Source organism: Oncorhynchus mykiss, chromosome 12 (assembly GCF_057628025.1).
Source record: "Oncorhynchus mykiss isolate SJ-2025 chromosome 12, ASM5762802v1, whole genome shotgun sequence".
NCBI classification, from domain to species: domain Eukaryota; kingdom Metazoa; phylum Chordata; class Actinopteri; order Salmoniformes; family Salmonidae; genus Oncorhynchus; species Oncorhynchus mykiss.
The window spans coordinates 79,537,869-79,556,216 of record NC_143033.1 but is presented as its reverse complement, the minus strand read 5'-3'; the positions used below and the strand labels follow the sequence as shown (position 1 = coordinate 79,556,216).

Genomic DNA, 18,348 nt, shown 5'->3' with positions numbered 1-18,348 from the left:
ATGTCTAGGAACTGGTGTTAGTGTGAATAAAACTGATAAGGGACTAGCTCCCCCTAGAGTCAAGTATCAATATACCAGTATAGTTTACAAACATTTTAATGAACAATTACAATAGTCTGAATATTTCTTGGTCCTTTCTGTTGTCAGGTCCAATGCATTTATTTACATGTTTCTAACCAGCCATTAAGACTTTACATGTCCCTATCAGACAGAGCATAAAACGATCAACAGACAGTATAAATTGGATGGGACCCAGGAGTGTCTCAGACCCCTGAATGAGACATGAGTCCCCCTAAATGCAACAAAGTCAAACTTTGGGGTGGGGGGCAGGGTCACTAAATAATACTAATTAAACAATTCTACTATTTCTTTAAAATGCAATTTGTACTGCTAGAGGTAAATCTTAAAATAAAAGCGTACTCCAAATTAAACGAACACCCCTGCCGGTCATGGTTTAATATATATATATATATATATCCACGTGGTTGCACTTGTCATCCCGGGATAGTTCCATCTCTCAGCCCCTTTTCAGTCGCCCCAACTTTTCTTTCTACAAAAAAAAAAAGTCCTTTTGTCAAAGACGGATCAATAAATTCAGGCTACAAAAGTGTAGACCTAATGAAAATCACAGAATGTCATTACACTTTTTGGTGTTTCGTAACAGATGTCTCTTTCCATTCATCTATTCATCAAATATTAGGATGCTGGAATTATTTTGGAGTTGACGTGCGCAGGTAGCGTACTTTTTTAAGTTGTTTGTTCGACAATATGAAAATCATGACTGGTTCTGTTCATGCCAAATTAAAAAGGTAAAAAAACGATATTAAATTACATCCATAAAAAAAAATGTCCCAGGACGTGCCCACATACACAGGAGGCCCTAGCTCATGTATAATTTAACTGTAGAACTTGTCCTTCCCAGTAGCAGGAATTGAGCAGGAGGAAAAGAGAGGTCACATAGGCTTTAGCAGGCTCATTTCTCATGAGACGCAAAACTACTGGGTATTACCACATGGTCATTCTGCCCTTCATAGTATGTTCTTTCCGTTAGACTGACAATTGCAAAGAAAAGTTTGAGTTTTCAAATACCTTCAGGAAACTAGAAGGAGAAGAATACTTTGTCCATAATCGTTCAGAAACGGGACCAGGCCATTTCAGATTTGATTTTCAAATCCTCTCGTCCTGTGTTGAAGATACAATTTTGGTACAATGCTGCTACCATGTGGTAGGCAGACACACGGCAGGCAGACAGTGGTCACATGGGGCCAACCGATTTCACCAAGATGGGCAACAACATTTCCCAGTAACATTCCAATGATAAGTCACTCTTGTAAACACCTGGGCTCAAATATGATTTGAGTGCACAATTCTGATAAAACAAATACCAAACACATTCATTTGAAAACAGAGCAATTCGTTTTGCCAGAAGCTTTACTGAACTCCTCACTTTGGCTTTCTAAGTAACCAGAAAAAAAAAATCTACAGAATCAACATTTCTCCTCTTGTTTTAACTTGACACAATACATTTTAACTTAATTCTTAGCGTGTGGTTAAATTGGAGCTTTCGGTGAAGGGGACGTTAAGACGTCAGTGCACTGAGGCTCACAGAACGGTCCAAAGCGACCAAACACGTCCCTGGCACGGACTGCAAAGTAGTACTTGGAGCCAGAGACAAACTGTGTGAGTGTACAGGCCATGGGCAAAGCCAAGGCCTTCACCTCCCCGATCTTCTTCCAGAGTAGGGGGTGTGTGCTGGGGCCAGAGTGGTCCTGGTGGTAGGCGTACAGGTGGTAGCTGTCCACGGCAGCACAGCTCCTGTCTACCTCAGTCACAGACCAGGAGAGCACGATGCCGTCATTCTGGCTCGGAACACGGGTTATTTTGAGCAGAGGCTGCTGTGGAGGGCTGGTGCTGGCCGCTTCGAGGGGCAGGCTGATAGTTTGAGGTGGGACAGGCAAGGGGGGAAGGGGAGAGGGCTGGGGGCAAGGTGTGGAAGATGAAGAAGTGGATGTTGCCGAGGCAACACTTTTAGATGGGGAGCCCTGAAAGATTAATTTGATGAAAATGTTACAACTTTCACTCAGCCTTTCACATTCATTTGCTATGTTGACTCTCTTTGGTTGATTATAGGCCAATGTGTACATTTTCTTCCAATTGGAAAACATTCTGGAACATGCAGTATTCCATGGCTGCATTCCAAACACTTAAAAGACAAAGACACACCCTCTCCCCTCAGCCCTCAAATTAAGTTGACACTTCTGATGACATATCATGACATCTGACAAGTTGACACTTGCAGGGCAAGGGGCAATGGAAGAAGGAATTCATTTTAAAATGGTCCGCTCTTGCCCGGAAATGTGTCACTCGTTCATCTCACGGTTGTTTTCAGTCATCATGGAACCACTGGTAGCTGTTGTGTGTGCCTTATATGCTCTACAGTCAATTATGTTTGCATTTCATATCTTGGCTAGAAGACAACGCCTCCGCAGACATCGAATGTTAGCCATCCTACTATATCAGATACATCGAAAACTACAATGTATAAGTGTGATGTCAGGGAAAGTTGTGCGCAAGCCATCATTTCCAAAAGCTAACCAAACAAAAACATCATTACTTTTATGATAAGTGTTTAAGCCGTCATGTGCATTAGTAGCACCATTTCTAACTTATTTACATTTGTTTTTACTTACACTTGTATGTTGACTCTCCATATTAATGTTGGTTTTAAGTTTAGGCTGACTTTTCTTAGCGGATGTACAATCAACGCAAATTGAATTATGGGGCGTTTCAGGCCCCGGAGTGAACATAATTGTACACTCACAAACTCGATCAAATACAAGGGCTGAGGGGCTTACGTTGCCAACTTCCCTTGCTTGGCTAATCATTTGGACTGACGACAAAGACGGCCGCGGGTATTCCCCCAATTGCATAAGGCGAGGGTAAGTGGAGGAGGGTGTGTCTTATGAGTTTGAAACGCAGCGCATGTATTGAAAGACAGTTGCTCTGCTTTCAAATATTTGGTAGTCTCACCTGCAGGGGGCGATGATAAACAGCATGCGGAGACCCAACAGCTGAAGTCTGACCAAGAGATGACCTCACTGAAACAATAAATAAAAAGAGAAAAACAATCTGGGTATTCTGTCAACATAACCACAGACAGTGTTGGCACAAGACACCACCTACCGGCCTGTGTGCCGACTGAAGTGGAGGTTTGCTGTGTGGCTGTTGTTCGCTGACCCGCTGTTGAAGGCGAGGGTGAGGCCTTCAAAGCCATCGGAGCCTTCAGCACTCCAGTAACTGCACACAACACATGGGGACAACTTCAGGAGATGTACAACTCACTGCACTTCTGGCCTCTATAATATCATAAAATACTGCTCACCAAAAGGAAGCGGGAGAGAAAGGCAATTTCAATCTTACCTAGAACATCATCATCATCATCATCCTCCTCCTCCTCCTCCTCCTCCGTCAGGTCTATGAATGCTTCTGATTTGGCAGGATGAGATGCCTGTGTGGAGTCTGAAGGAGGGTTTGTAGATTCACTACCTACATACATAGGAGTGTAGGAAAACAGCTTCTCAGTTAGAATGACACTGAGAATCTGGGCAAAACAAACTATTTACATTTACTCTTCCAAGATAAGAAACCAAACTTCTGAGGTGTAAGCTAACCTGTTTTCGCAGGCACATGTGGTACAGGGGCAGCTAGTTGTACTGAGGCAGCTTGATGCACAGAGGCAGCTGGTCGCACAGAGGGTTGAGTGCCTGTGGTGGCTGGCATTGAGAATCTTGGCAAGGATGAAGTTGAAGTGGAGTTCGTCACAGACACAAGCCGAATGGACTCACAGACGGAGACAGACACACCGGAGCTGGGCCTGCTGACTGTCCCAGTGGCTCCAGGGTGGGAGACATTGGGTGTGGCACAGAGTGTGGTTGTGGCCCTGCGTGTGGGTGTGGTTATGGTTGTGGCCCTGGGTGTGGTTACGGCCCTGGGTGTGGTTACGGTTGTGGCCCTGGGTGTGGTTACGGTTGTGGCCCTGGGTGTGGTTACGGTTGTGGCCCTGGGTGTGGTTACGGTTGTGGCCCTGGGTGTGGTTACGGTTGTGGCCCTGGGTGTGGTTACGGTTGTGGCCCTGGGTGTTGTTACGGTTGTGGCCCTGGGTGTTGTTACGGTTGTGGCCCTGGGTGTGGTTACGGTTGTGGCCCTGGGTGTGGTTACGGTTGTGGCCCTGGGTGTGGGCCTGCATGTGGGTGTGGTTACAGTTGTGGCCCAGGGTGTGGTTGTGGCCCTGCATGTGGGTGTGGTTATGGTTGTGGCCCAGGGTGTGGTTGTGGCCCTGCATGTGGGTGTGGTTATGGGTGTGGTCATGTGGGACGTTGTGGCAGCTGGTGTGTCAGTGGGTGTAGTCGTGGTTGTGGGTATGGCAGCGAAATGAGATAAGAGGGCAGAAGCAGAGGGGGGCTTGGGAGCAGCAGGGGTGTAGGGAGTAGTCCTCTGTAGGAGGAAGGCAGTGGTGGGTGTCACGGTGGAACTCGTCATGGCGGGAAGTGCACACACTGGGATTAGCTGAGAGTTGGTTGGGTTGGTAAGGATGGCTGTCCCTCCACCAGGCAGCTGTATGAGGAATGACTGGAGAGGGAAGGCGGACGGGCCAGGTGTTGGGGTAACACAGGTGCTCAGCATCAAGGTTTGGGATGTGGGTTGAGATCCGGCTGAGGCTGTGGAAGAGGGGGAAGGTAGCAAGGAGGCTTGTGGAGGAAAAAGAAATTGAGATTTTTAAAAAGAAGAGACCGTATACAATAATACTATCAGTTGGTTAGAGAAAACACACAGATTAAGATAAAGAGAAACCTGCCAACAGAGTAACTCCCTCCTACTCACCTGTGGGTACAGGAGTAGGGGTTTGACTGCCCTGATCATTACGTAGAGGAGTAGGGGTTTGACTGCCCTGATCATTACGTACAGGAGTAGGGGTTTGACTGCCCTGATCATTACGTACAGGAGTAGGGGTTTGACTGCTCTGATCATTACGCTTTGGATCCGATGTGTTGTTCCCCATTGTTCTGTTTACAAGGAGGAGAGGAAATGATTACAGGCAGAGGATTCAGGAAGCTGATCAAAAGGCTGCTCAGTGGAGAATGATGGTGAACACAAACATAAGTGGATGCTGAGAGATACAGTATGACATCACTGTAAATCCAATCATTTGCTTTTATCCCAAATAACTCAATGACAAATTGAATCTTCGTTGTCAATGCACCTATTTCTTTGGGTTACCCTCTGGTGAAATGTTTTTTTCCTCTGATTAATTGGGACACGCTGCTACACTTCAAACCAATGACTTACCTCAGGCCGAGAATTGCTGATTCTGCTGGGGTGGTTGCTGTGGCATGAGTAGAGGTAGGTGGCAACAGTACCTGATGAATATAGGGAAAAGCACTTTGTATATAGTTCCAATGGTACCATCAATCTTTCAAAAAAGCAAGTTCCCTCTGAAATCACAGTCATCGTTGAAAGATCAATTGCCTCCATTTTCACTCACCTCTGGAGGTTTCTTGGCATTCTCCCTGGCCTGGATGGCAGTTCCAACTTTCTTAGAAAGTCGGCCAATCTTTGCCTGAAAGGGCACACGTGGAACATGGATTTGCTTGTCTAATGGGCAATACATTCCCAATGTCTTTATCCTAGATTACCCTGTTTGTGTTTTATTTCTCATCTTCTGACAACTGACCTGCAGGCTCTTGAGTGCACTCGGGTGTTTTTCTATTTTGTCCAGTCTGTCTCTGAGCCCCTGAAGACTCTTGTCAAATAGTGTGAGCTGCAGAACACACAACTGCTCCTCAACAAGCTGCTGCACCACCTACAGAGGACAGGGATTTTAATGGACAAGTGAGGTAAAAAGATGGAAGGTTATTTGATTTGTTTAACCTTAAAATCGGTCCAGAGATTTTTTTATAAATAACACCCAAAACACGAGAAGCTAGCACCAATAAAAAAAATATTATTATTATACATTTTTTTAAAGCCAAAAATATGCCATGCAACTCAGGATACATGACTACAACTTGGGAAATGAGATGTGGTTTATTTAAATTTTTATTTTTTTAATAAAACATCTCAATTGAGGACCAACCTTCTTTAGCTTGTGTTGCCTTTCAGCGCTCCCACTGATCTTCAGCTCCACATGAGCCTCCAGCTCTTCACAGTCTACTCTGGGCCTCTTGTTATGCCTCTCCACCACTTCCAAGTCTCTTTCTCCCTGTTTTTCACCACCATCCTCTGAGTCTCCAGACAAGGATCGTTTCTTCTGTAGAGCAGCACCCTCCTCTTCTTGTTTAGAGAGAACACAACACATTATAATATCATCCAACTATCAAAACACCGCTATAATCTAAGCTAACTTCTTGAAAAATAAATTATTTCCACTATCCAACAGGCCAGTTGAAGTCAGAAATATGACAAATTCATGCAACCTAGCTAACATCTGGGGCAGCAGGTAGCCTAGTGGTTAGAGCATTGGTCTAGTAACCAAAAGGTGGCAAGATCAAATCCCCGAGCTGACAAGGTCAAAAAAATCTGTCGTTCTGCAAGGCAGTTAACCCACTGTTCCTAGGCCATCATTGAAAATAAGAATTTGTTCTTAACTGACTTGCCTAGTTAAATAAAGGTTTAAAAAATTAAATAAACATATAATCTAAACTTGACATAATGACTTTGGTGCTTTAGTTGGGATTGGAAAAGATTACCTTCATCAATCTGAAGGGGCGTTGGTGATGAAGGGGACGGAGAGTCAACTGGAGCACCACTTACAATTTGTTCTGGCTTCTTCATGTTAACCTCAAGTTTTTCTACTCCTCCTTCACGTTCCCTCTGTTCCTCATCACTCTCATCCTGGACATCATCATCATCTTCACTAAGCACCAGGAACCCTGGCCTGACCTCCTGGTCTGACTCTGCCGTGTATGATGGGGAGAGCGAAGGGGAAGAGACAGACTCTACAGCCGTGTTGGAAGACAGGAGGAGGGAGGCGGCAGGGTTCAATATGGGCACTGTGTCCTGAGTGGTACCTGGTACCAGGTCCATTTCCATACCATCAACCTGTCTCTCTCTTACTGCTTCTGTTTTCTCTGAACTCACTGGAGAGGAAACAATAACATCCTCCTTGGAATTTCTATCCCCCTTCATTTTGTCTTCTACCTCGAGGCTGGGTAATGTAGACTCCTTGTCCCCCTCTCCTTCTTCCTGAACATCTTTTACATCAGAGTGTATGTTCTGTGATGAAGAAACCAGTAATTCAGAGGCTGTTGGTTCCTCAGAGGTCTCAGTGGTTAGGGATGTGGCTGTCAGGGAGGAAGTGGCATGAGTGGTGGTATGTGTAGTTCCATGTATTTCTTTATCTACTTCCATAGACACAGCTTCACAGTGCTTCCCATTTACCATTGATGGCTGAGGTGGGGATGGGAAAGAGCATGGAGAGGAAAGAGTGGTGTGAAGGGATTCCAGTTGCCGTCGATCGCTGACTTTCATAGTCTTTTTTGCTCTGAAGATTTTCCTCAGGGGTTCCTCTGCAACAGCAACATCCATGCTTGACCTGAAAGGTGGTAGAGATGAGAGAGCAAAAGAAGGTCAATCATGTACAATTCTGTTTTTGTTTTACTCAACTTAATTGCATTTCAATGCTTTTGATTCATGCAAATGAAAAACTGAAACATTTTCATTCATCTCTTCATTAATGAAGTGTATTAAATTCAAATAGAAGTGGGAGTCCAAGATAGGAAACGCCCACAATCATGCAGCTCCTCCTCCTTTTTACACCCTGTCAACTCTGATTGGTAGAGTGCAAAGCCTGCCAGGCAACTCAAGCAGGCGATTCAGTGATGGGTTTCAAATCTGGCCCCGGTGGGAGGTGTTTGCACCGGGTGAAAAGCGATTGCATTTGTTTTGGAACCGGGATGCCTCCTGGGCGTGAGTCAGGTGCCCTGCTCTGGCCGACGCTGGCTCAAAACAAAAAAAGTGGGTTAAGCAGGTGCAGGTGGAGTAAAGAGTAGGATTCTGTTTTCACATGCAATTTTTTTTAAACGCTTGATCCGCCTTCCCAATGAAAGCTAGTTTGAAAATTCAGACATATTTTATGCAAAAGAGATGTTTCTGAACGAATCACCATGCTGCTATGTTGACAGCAGGAGCTTACAGCCCAGATTACTGTTCCATTTGAGAAGGGTGCTCCTCCCTCACCGCTTTTGACCTTTCATGTCACCTAAGCAGCATTCACAGAGGCTGCTTGTTTCTCCAAGCCTGCAGGCAGCAGGGTGGAGAGAAGGAAGGATACAAGAACCCTACCCTTCACTTGCAATAGCCAACCTAGCCTGGAAACCTGACGTTGAATTTCATTGAAGCACTCACACAAGATAAATACATGTACGCATGCATACTCGCCAGGCTCATGCTTACGTGGTTCTGTGCATGCTTCAGGTGACAAATCTGAACACTACCAGCACTTTGAAAAGAGGATTGAATTATGCTTTCCTGTGGATATTGTCTCACATTCCTACCTGCAAACAGACCAATCACACAGACAAACAGTAAAGTTAGTTAAAACACAATTTTATTCAACATTCTGGCTTGTAGAGGTCGTGAGAGGAAACTTTCCTGATCCAAACACTAATTTATACCCAATGTAGAATTCCATTAAATAAAACATCAGGTTTCCAGGCTATAGTCAACTAAGCGGTAAGTTCTGCATATACTTACCACTGCCTCTCATCAAAATAGGAATGAAAACAAATCAAACAATCAAGGTGCCTTGCATAGTGCCATGCCATCTTAGCCATGTCATCTCGACAAATTTAGGACAGCTCTTAAAGCCAGTAAGATTCAGTTTTTTTAAAGCAATAAAATAAACCCCATTGAGTTGGAAGAATCTGTAATGACATTAGTACAAGTTTTCAAATCATTGAAAAAGTAATGTTGCCCTCAAGGAATGTCATTCCTTAAAACTGCCCCATCATATAAATCCAGTACTACCTGCAGCTGAAAATGTAATGCGACGCATTTGCTCCATGTAAAGAGTTTCTGTTTAGGAGGGTGGAGACTTTACTTGTTTCTGATATTTTTTTCAGGAATTTCCCCCCAGAACCTAATTGAGAATTTGACACAATTAAGTAAGATTAGTTCTGGGATTCAGAGATTAGCTCCATGTGAACCCCCCCCCCCCTCCCCCCTCTGACAGCATGGACCTGAATTGACTTGTCAAACCCAAGGGTATGGGGTAATCCTCCTATGATAACATTCATAGGGGGATTCCCTTTGCATTTGGATGAAATTCTATTTAGCCCAGTTAGATTACCCTGTGAAAGGAGACAATTAAATGCACCTGTGGACACTCAGACTAAGTATCAAGGGCTAGACTAAGTACGACTTTTGATTTTAGTTTCCCAGTGAAAAAGTCCAGTAGATACTATCAGTCTGCACACCTGAATTTAATTTCATACTAATTGATTACTGTTGATTTGTCGCACCAGGTGTTGGCTAAGTGAAGGAAGGCGTGGTCAGCCTAGTCCTACAGTGTATGTCACAAAGCAGAATCAATAAATTAGCCAGGTAACTAACAAACTCTCAGCTATAGCGGTTTGTTTTCTGGTTTATCAAAAGAGCTAAAGTAAATGATGTATTATTGAGAATATTGAGTCAGTACTGTTTACATTTGAAGTCAATCTTTCTCAGTTAGCTGGCTAAATTATTGATCCTGACATTACTTAGAGGGCCATGGAGTGCACAGGCTTTTGTTCCAGCCCAGAAATCACACAACACACTCCTGTGCCTCAAACAACTTGAAGTTGAGTATTATGATATTTCAATTATGAAGTGGTATATTTCACACAATGGTTTGCTTTGCACTGACAAAATATGATCTCTAATGGAACATGTATAAGAAGACTGGCCGTAGGAACATTGCCCTTGAAATCAAGACGTTCAGGATATGATGGCTTGGACACATATTGATGGACAGTGGTGGCTGTGCTGGAGTAGATGGGTCTCATGGGACAGGGCACGGACTGTGGCAAAAGACACTCCACCGGTAGAAGATGAAGAGGACTAAGTTATGTAAGTATATTTAAGTCAAAATGCTGCGTTAACGGACCAACAATTGCTACATCAGTAAGGTATGCAGATGCCTTCAATGGCCTCACCAATACATCACCACTTACATAAAATGATCCATTCAGTGAAGTTTACAGACCAAGATTAAAGTATATCTTAATGCAATAACTCAATGTTAAACACATGAGGTCACTCACCCTTTACATCCAGTTTCAAAACAGGATCCTGTAGTGACCAGAACTTGCTAAGTGCTAACTTGCACAGTAATTTAACAACCTAACTTGACCTGACTGCTTATCCTTATCCTGTCTGTTGTCACTGACTGGGAGTGAATCACAATCACTCAAAACATGCACATTCTTAGTATGTTCTAAACTTCCCAGCCCATATTCGTATGTTCTAAACTCCACAGCTAGCCTATTCAGTCCGTCAATTCGCTCCCTCTCAAACAAAGCAGGAAGTGTGGAGGGAAATCCAGACAGAGGAAGGCGGGGCTACCATTTTTGGCTACCATGTTCAATATTCAAGTTTACAATTAGAAGTATCATTAAGATTCACATGTCTTATTTTAGTACTAAACCCACCCCTTAGGGCAGGTTTGTTTGAGTGTTGGTGTATGAATTAACAGAATTCCACAACAGAAAAGGGAAACATAGGTGTTTCAAGGCACTTTCAATTGCACCATTCTTCATGAAAAGGAGTCATCTACTTTTTTTTAGCTACTCTCCTACTCTATACTCATCATACAAAACAGTCCCATCTCAATCCATCCTGCCTTGTGCTTCAGGCATTCTCTTTCCTCCTTATCACAAAACATTATTATCCTGAATATTGTCCCCAGAATACTCATTACTAACTTGTGAGGAACTATACCCAGAGGGAAATAAACTAACACGATTCAATACCATCTCATATTGCTTCTGCGTGTTTACTACTACTTTTTCTTACTGTTTGATTAGTATTAGAATATTTGTATGCATTTTATAATGTATACTTTTCAATTGATAGTTTAACACATAAGTACATCAACAGCTTATCAACAGCTTAGGTTCTTTCAGTCAGCCATTTTGGCAGCTGTCGAATATGTATGTATGTATGTATGTATGTATGTATGTATGTGTGTATTAAATTAAGTGTTCTAGTTAGGTATCCTGTCATTATGAATGAACGACTATAGGCTAAAACAAATCTTACACAGCAACAATCTCCACAACATTGGCTCAATTGAAATTACTTATCTTGGACATCGTGAGAATCATGTTTTTATTTGTCATACATTTTGCCATTTTGCCCATTCAAACATGGGCAACACAAGTAATCAAGCTATGCATGAGGGATTGAGCAATTGAGATTCCAATAAAGTAGGCTATTGGCCAGACAGCTGGGTAGGGCCGGCTGGATGGCTGGTCAGACGGTTTTTAGAAATGTTTGCACATTTATTAAAAAATGAATGCCTTATGTGAATAAGTATTCAGACTTTTGCTATGAGACTTGAAATTGAGCTCATGTGTGTCCTGTTTCCATTGATCATCCTTGAGATGTTTCTACAACTTGATTGGAGTCCACCTGTGGTAAATTCAATTGATTGGACATGATTTGAAAAGGCACACACCAGTCTATATAAGGTCCCACTGTTGACAGTGCATATCGGAGCAAAAACCATGAGGTCAAAGGAATTGTACGTAGAGCTCCAAGACAGGATTGTGTCAAGGCACAGATCTGGGGACGGGTACCAAAAAATGTCTGTAGCATTGAAGATCCCAAAGAACACAGTGGCCCCCATCATTCTTAAATGGAAGAAGTTTGGAGCCACCAAGACTATTCCTAGAGATGGCCGCCAGGCCAAACTGAGCAATCGGGGGAGAAGGGCCTTAGTCAGGGAGGTGACCAAGAACCCGATGGTCACTCTGACAGAGCTCCAGAGTTCTTCTGTGGAGATGATTGTCCTTCTGGAAGGTTCTCCCATTTCTGCAGCATTCCACCAATCAGGCCTTTATGGTAGAGTAGCCAGACGGAAGCAACTCCTCAGTAAAATGCCCATGACAGCCCGCATGGAGTTTGCCAAAAAGGTGCCTAAAGATGCCTAAAGGACCATGAGAAACGAGTCTCTGGTCTGATGAAACCAAGATTGAACTCTCTGGCCTGAATGTCAAGCGTCAGGTCTGAAGGAAACCTGGCACCATTCCTACAGTGAAGCATTGTGGTGGCAGCATCATGCTGTGAGTAGGTTTTTCAGCAGCAGGGACTGGAAGACTAGTCAGGATCGAGGGAAAGGTGAACGGAGCAAAGTACAGAGAGATCCTTGATGAAAACCTGCTCCAGAGCACTCAGGACTTCAGACTGGGGGCGAAGGTTCGCCTTCCAACAGGACAATGACCCTAAGCACACAGCCAATACGACGCAGGAGTGGCTTCAGGACATTTCTCTGAACATCTCTGGAGAGACCTGAAAATAGCTGTGCAGAAACGCTCCCCATCCAATCTGACATACCTGAAGAGGATCTGCAGAGAAGAATGGGAGAAATTCCCCAAATACAGGTGTGCCAAGCTTGTAGCGTCATACCTAAGACTCGAGGCTGTAATCGCTGCCAAAAGTGTGTCAGCAAAGTACTGAGTAAAGGATCTGAATACTTATGTAAATGTGATATTTCAGTTTTTATTTGTCATTATGGGGCATTGTGTGTAGATTGATGAGGGGGGGGATTAATCCATTTTAGAATAAGGCTGTAATGTAACTGTCACGACTTCCGCCGAAGTCGGTCCATCTCCTTGTTCGGGCGGCGGTCGCGGTAGATGTCGCCGGCCTTCTAGCCATCGCCGATCCACTTTTCATTTTCCATTTGTTTTGCCTTTATTTTACACACCTGGTTTCAATCCCCCAATTACTTGTTCATTATTTAACCCTCTGGTCCCCCATGGTTTTTTGTGAGTGATTGTTTGTATGTAGGAAGGTCTGTTAATGTGGGCTCTGTTTTTGTATTGCATTTATATATGTTGAGTAAAATACGTTTATTTACTCATCTGCTGTCCTGCGCCTGACTCCGATACACCAGCTACACACAGACTTCCTTACAGAATCACTCACCCGAAGAATGGAGTCAGCAGGAGCAGACGCCCTCCCGGTTGCAGTGGAGGAGCGCGTTCAGCAGCACGCGACCATGTTGCAATGTCTTGGCATCGAGTGCTGCAGACGATGGATCATTTGGAGAGAGAAGGAGATTTTTCCCAGCGCCTCCACCAGCCCCACTACAGCAGGTCCCACTGTCCACCTCTCTTTCACCCGGTCCCAGCGGGATTCGACTCGTGCTCCCGAGGGAGTTTGATGGGACGGCTGCCGGATGCCAGGGGTTTCTACTACAGCTGGAGCTCTACCTGGCGACCGTCCACCCGACGGAGATGCGGTGTTCACCCACCGCTTTCGGGCAGTGTTCGACCACCCGCCTGAGGGTCGAGCGATGGGTGAACGTCTGTTCCACCTGAGGCAGGGGACGAGGAGCGAGCAAGATTTCGCCTTGGACTTCCCGACCCTGGCCGCCAGTGCAGCATGGAAATATAGGGCCCTGATCGATCACTACCGGTGCAGTCTGAGCGAGGATGTTCGTCGGGAGTTGGCCTGCCAAGACACCACCCTCACATTGGACCAGCTGGTGGACCTATCCATCCGGCTGGACAACCTGCCGACTGCCCGCGGCTGTCCGGATCGTGGCCTGTCAGTTCCATCCCCCAGCACCTCCGCTCCGACGCCCATGGAGCTGGGAGGTGCTGCACTTAGGGTGACTGGAGGCAGGGCCATTCCCTGCACCATCTGTGGCCGCAGAGGGCACACTGCTGGTCGGTGCTGGGGGGTTCCTCAGGGAGTCGAGGCAGCAGTGTCACCCCAGGTGAGTCGGCACCAGGCTCACCCAGAGCCCCCTGTTGCTCACATGTATCTGTTTATTTCCTTTCCTGATTTTTTTCCCCCCCGCATTCCCAGCATAAGGCGCTAGTAGATTCAGGCACAGCTGGGAATTTTATTGACAGCTCATTTGCCAATAGTTTAGGGATCCCCTTGTTCCTATTGATATGCCCTTCCCTGTGCACGCCCTAGATAGTCGACCATTAGGGTCAGGGCTGATTAGGGAGGCCACCGCTCCACTAGACATGGTTATGCAGGAGGGTCACAAGGAGAGAATCAGTCTCTTCCTTATTGATTCTCCTGCGTTTCCCGTGGTGCTGGGCTTATCCTGGTTGGCCTGTTATGACCCCACTATTTCGTGGCAAGAGGGCTCTCAAGGGGTGGTCACGAGAGTGCTCAGGGAGGTGTGTGGGTGTTTCCATCGGTGCGACTACGGTGGAAAGTCCAGACCAGGTCTCCACGGTGCGGATCCCCTCAGAATATGGCGATTTGGCTCTCGCCTTTGTTAAGAAGAGGGCGACTAAATGACCACCTCATCGACGGGGGGATTGTGCGATAAATCTCCTGGTAGACTCAGCACTTCCCAGGAGTCATGTGTATCCTCTGTCACAGGAGGAGACGGTGACTATGGGAACATATGTCTCCGACTCCCTGGGACAGGGATACACACCACTTCACCTGCCTCGTTTCTTTTTTGTGAAGAAGAAGGATGGGGGTCTGTGCCCGTGTATTGACTATCGAGGTATCAATCAGATCACTGTGCGGTACAGCTACCCGCTGCCTCTCATCGCCAGTGCGATCGAGTCAATGCACGGGGCGCGCTTCTTCACAAAATTGTATCTCAGGAGCGCTTACAACCTGGTGCGTATCCGGGAGGGGGACGAGTGGAAGACTGCATTTAGTACCACCTCAGGGCACTATGAGTACCTCGACATGCCATACGGGTTGATGAATGCTCCATCAGTCTTCCAGGCCTTGTTGACAAGATTTTCCGGGACCTGCACGTGCAGGGTGTAGTGGTGTATATCCATGACATTCTGATATACTCAGCTACACGCGCCAAGCATGTGTCCCTGTTGCGCAGGGTGCTTGGTCTGTTGGAGCATGACCTGTACGTCAAGGCTGAGAAATGCTTGTTCTTCCAACAGTCCGTCTCCTTCCTAGGGTACCGCATTTCCACATCAGGGGTGGAGATGGAGAGTGACCGCATTTCAGCCGTACGTAATTGGCCGACTCCCACCACGGTAAAGGAAATGCAGCGATTTCTAGGGTTCGCCAACTACTACCGTAGGTTTACCCGGGGTTTTGGTCAGGTAGCCGCTCCCATTACCTCACTGCCGAAGGGGGCACCGGTGCAGCTGCAGTGGTTGGCTGAGGTGGACAGGGCTTTTGGTCACCTGAAGGCTTTGTTTACCTCTGCTCCCGTGCTGGCTCATCCGGATCCCTCTTTGGCGTTCATAGTGGAGGTGGACACGTCCGAGGCTGGGATAGGAGCCGTGCTCTCTGTGCTCGGGCACGCCACCAAGCTCCGCCACTGTGCTTTCTTTTTGAAGAAGCTCAGCCCGGCGGAGCGAAACTATGATGTGGGGGATGTTATATAAATAATCTAATATAAAGCGTTACTAGCAGACCAAAGCTCTGGTTAAACCGGATGCCCTCAGATAACTCTGGGCCCAGTGTCCTCAGTCAAGTCTAGGGCCTGTGTGCAATAACATGATTATCCGAAGGACACACAGCTGCCATCACGCAAATATACTCCCCTGTAACTACAAAGAGCAGCCTGTAACACTAACGAGCTTAGAAGTGCCAAGCTATCTCACTGACATTGACCCTTGCATGCACTCCTGCATAAACAGGAAACACCTGAGCCTAGAGCAGACATTACCAGTCCCTAATATCCACGCTTCCTTGACACACATACATCTGATGAAGCACTGTACACTCACACTCTACCCCCCCCCCCTACTGGTCGGGTGCCAAGAGCAAAGGACTTTGCTGTGCACCAATGGGGCCCGCTCTGGCTAGAGCAAGGCCCGCCTCCAACTCTTCAGGACCAGTCAGAAGACCAACACGACGAGACTCCACCTACATTATTCTGTGTATACATTCGGCTGTAAACTCTGGCTAAGTACCCCTTTCTGGGCTGACTCCTTCTGAGCCAAAGGAATAGGGTCCGTGCACGTTAAACTGCAAGACAAGATAACTTTGACCAATAAAATGCCTTTTTGATACACCTGATTTCACTCTGTCCAGCGTCGTTGTTTTGCGTTCCCTCTCCAGTATGAAACACCAACAGGGACCGGGAGCTGTTGGCTGTTGTCAAGGCTCTGAAGGCGGAGACATTGGCTTGAGGGGGCTAAACACCCTTTTCTCATCTGGACTGGCCACCGCAATCTGGAGTACATCCGGGTGGCGAGGAGACTGAACCCTCACCAGGCAAGGTGGGCCATGTTCTTTACCCGTTTTGTTTTCACTCTGTCCTACAGACCAGGTTCCCAGAACGCTAAGGCAGACGCACTGTCCCGGATGTATGACAGAGGAGCGGTCCATGGATTACACTCCCATACTTCCCGCCTCTTGCCTGGTGGCAAATATGCTGTGGGAGCTGGATGCGGACATCGAGCGGGCGTTACGCACAGAGGCCATGAAACGTCTGGGGGTCTCGGTCAGCCTCACCTCAGGTTTTCAGCCCGAGAGTAACAGGCAGGTGGAGAGAGTAAACCAGGATGTGGGTAGGTGTCTGAGGTCGTATTGCCAGGACCAGCCGGGGGAGTGGGCGACGTTCATACCCTGGGCAGAGATGGCCCAAAACTCACTCCGCCACTCCTCCGCTAACCTCTCTCCCTTCCAGTGCGTGTTGGGGTATCAGCCGGTTCTGGCACCTTGGCATTTCATTTTCCATTGGTTTTGTCTTTATTTTACACACCTGGTTTCAATCCCCCAATTACTTGTTCATTATTTAACCCTCTTTTCCCCCATGGTTTTTGTGAGTGATTGTTTGTATGTAGGAAGGTCTGTTAATGTGGGCTCTGTTTTTGTATTGCATTTATATATGTTGAGTAAAATACGTTTATTTACTCATATCTGCTGTCCTGTGTCTGACTCCGATACACCAGCTACACACAGACTTCCTTACAGTAACAAAATGTGGAAAAAGTCAAGGGGTCTTAATACTTTCCGAATGCACTATATATTCTCGGGATGGAACATTTGTAAAATACTGGGAAAATATTCAACCCTTAGGAATAGGCTGACCAAAATAAATGTAGAAATCTATGTTTTTCAATTATTGCACCCACACTGCTCACAAGTGTCTGCGTTGCCAAGGGCTAAAATAGAACTCCTTTCTATTTTTGGTGCAGATCGCACTGCAAGTCCTGCCTCTCCCATCTCCTCTTTGGTTTATAGAAGCAGGTACCCACGTGGGTGATTGAAAGACGAACTGTGTTGCCGATCGGTGTAGTAATACTATGAAAGTTTAGATGCCAATCACCATATAAGTTCGAAGATGAAAAAGCCTGGAAGGAGGAAAGATGACTAGAAATGATTTTTGACTGTTTTATGTGTGGATTCATTGTCGGAGTAGAGGACCTTGTGCATTTCAGGTCAAATAACAACTCAATGTTTATATCCCAGGACAAGTTAGCTAGTAACAGCAAGCTAGCTAAATAGGACAAATTAGCTAGAAAGTGCAAGCTAACTAGCTATATTGCCATAAATATTTAATGCTTTTCGACCTGTTCTCAAATTAATGTAATTGGTTCAGAGTTTTTATATTTTAACCTGCGTGTCGTGATCGCGTTTGGTGTAGGGGGACAAAATTAATTTATGCATGATGGTGCACTCTCAACTCTGGTCCTCCTCCTAGTCTTTATGCTCTCCTTCTCAAACTGAACAAGACATCAGTAGGCCTAGTCCACGTGCACAGATATTGCATTTTTTTAAACAAATTGACTGCCCACCTGAAGTGCCACCATACACAGCACAGTCATTGATTGGCTAGGTAGTACAAAAGGGTTTACATCAGCAAGAGCAGGGCAGGCCGGGGGCTCTTGATTGGGAATGCCTATCCATTGTAGTGTGTAATGCAGTGTAGCCTAGTTTTACATCCACCATCCCAGCAGGGCAAAAACTTAAAGTACATTTTGTTAGCAATAGAACGGGCTTATAACGGGCTTCTCAGAGCACGATCTTTGTATAGCGGGTTGGATGCGCGCTGTGTTAAGAAGCAGTGCGGCTTGGTTGGGTTGTGTATCGGAGGACGCATGACTTTCAACCTTCGTCTCTCCCGAGCCTGTACGGGAGTTGTAGCGATGAGACAAGATAGTAGCTACTAAAAACAATTGGATACCA

General features: G+C 45.9%; 1 protein-coding gene across 15 annotated transcripts; it reads right to left on the bottom strand.

Annotated features, from left to right (window-relative positions):
• Window positions 1-80: 80 nt before the first annotated feature.
• LOC110538964 (activating transcription factor 7-interacting protein 1) lies at window positions 81-10,569 on the bottom strand. Of its 15 annotated transcripts, none has more exons than XM_090193521.1 (14): window positions 10,299-10,559; window positions 8,452-8,552; window positions 7,438-7,591; window positions 6,747-7,340; window positions 6,134-6,327; window positions 5,732-5,860; window positions 5,543-5,617; window positions 5,347-5,417; window positions 4,882-5,063; window positions 3,672-4,748; window positions 3,421-3,546; window positions 3,184-3,297; window positions 3,031-3,098; window positions 81-2,042 (listed from the first exon to the last, which is right to left on the bottom strand). In XM_090193521.1, the coding sequence occupies exons 3-14, from the start codon at window positions 7,469-7,471 to the stop codon at window positions 1,551-1,553; spliced, it is 3,156 nt and encodes a 1,051-aa protein (XP_090049647.1). In that variant the 5' UTR covers window positions 7,472-7,591; window positions 8,452-8,552; window positions 10,299-10,559; the 3' UTR covers window positions 81-1,550. The 15 variants fall into 15 exon arrangements, with proteins under 15 accessions (XP_090049647.1, XP_090049646.1, XP_036794377.1 ...); XM_090193520.1 differs by having other exon boundaries at window positions 6,134-6,330; window positions 10,299-10,556; XM_036938482.2 differs by lacking the exon at window positions 10,299-10,559 and adding an exon at window positions 9,025-9,201 and having other exon boundaries at window positions 6,134-6,330.
• Between the last annotated feature and the right edge of the window lie 7,779 nt (window positions 10,570-18,348).

Bases quoted from the DNA above. Each gene is read 5' to 3' on its own strand.
- LOC110538964 (XM_036938482.2), bottom strand. From the start codon at position 9,061: ATGGAGCAAATGCGTCGCATTACATTTTCAGCTGCAG. The intron at 7,592-8,451 runs GTAAGCATGAGC...ACCACCTTTCAG, and splicing joins TGAAGCATGCACAGAACCAC to GTCAAGCATGGATGTTGCTG. The intron at 7,341-7,437 runs GTAAATGGGAAG...CCTCCCTGACAG, and splicing joins CCCCACCTCAGCCATCAATG to CCACATCCCTAACCACTGAG.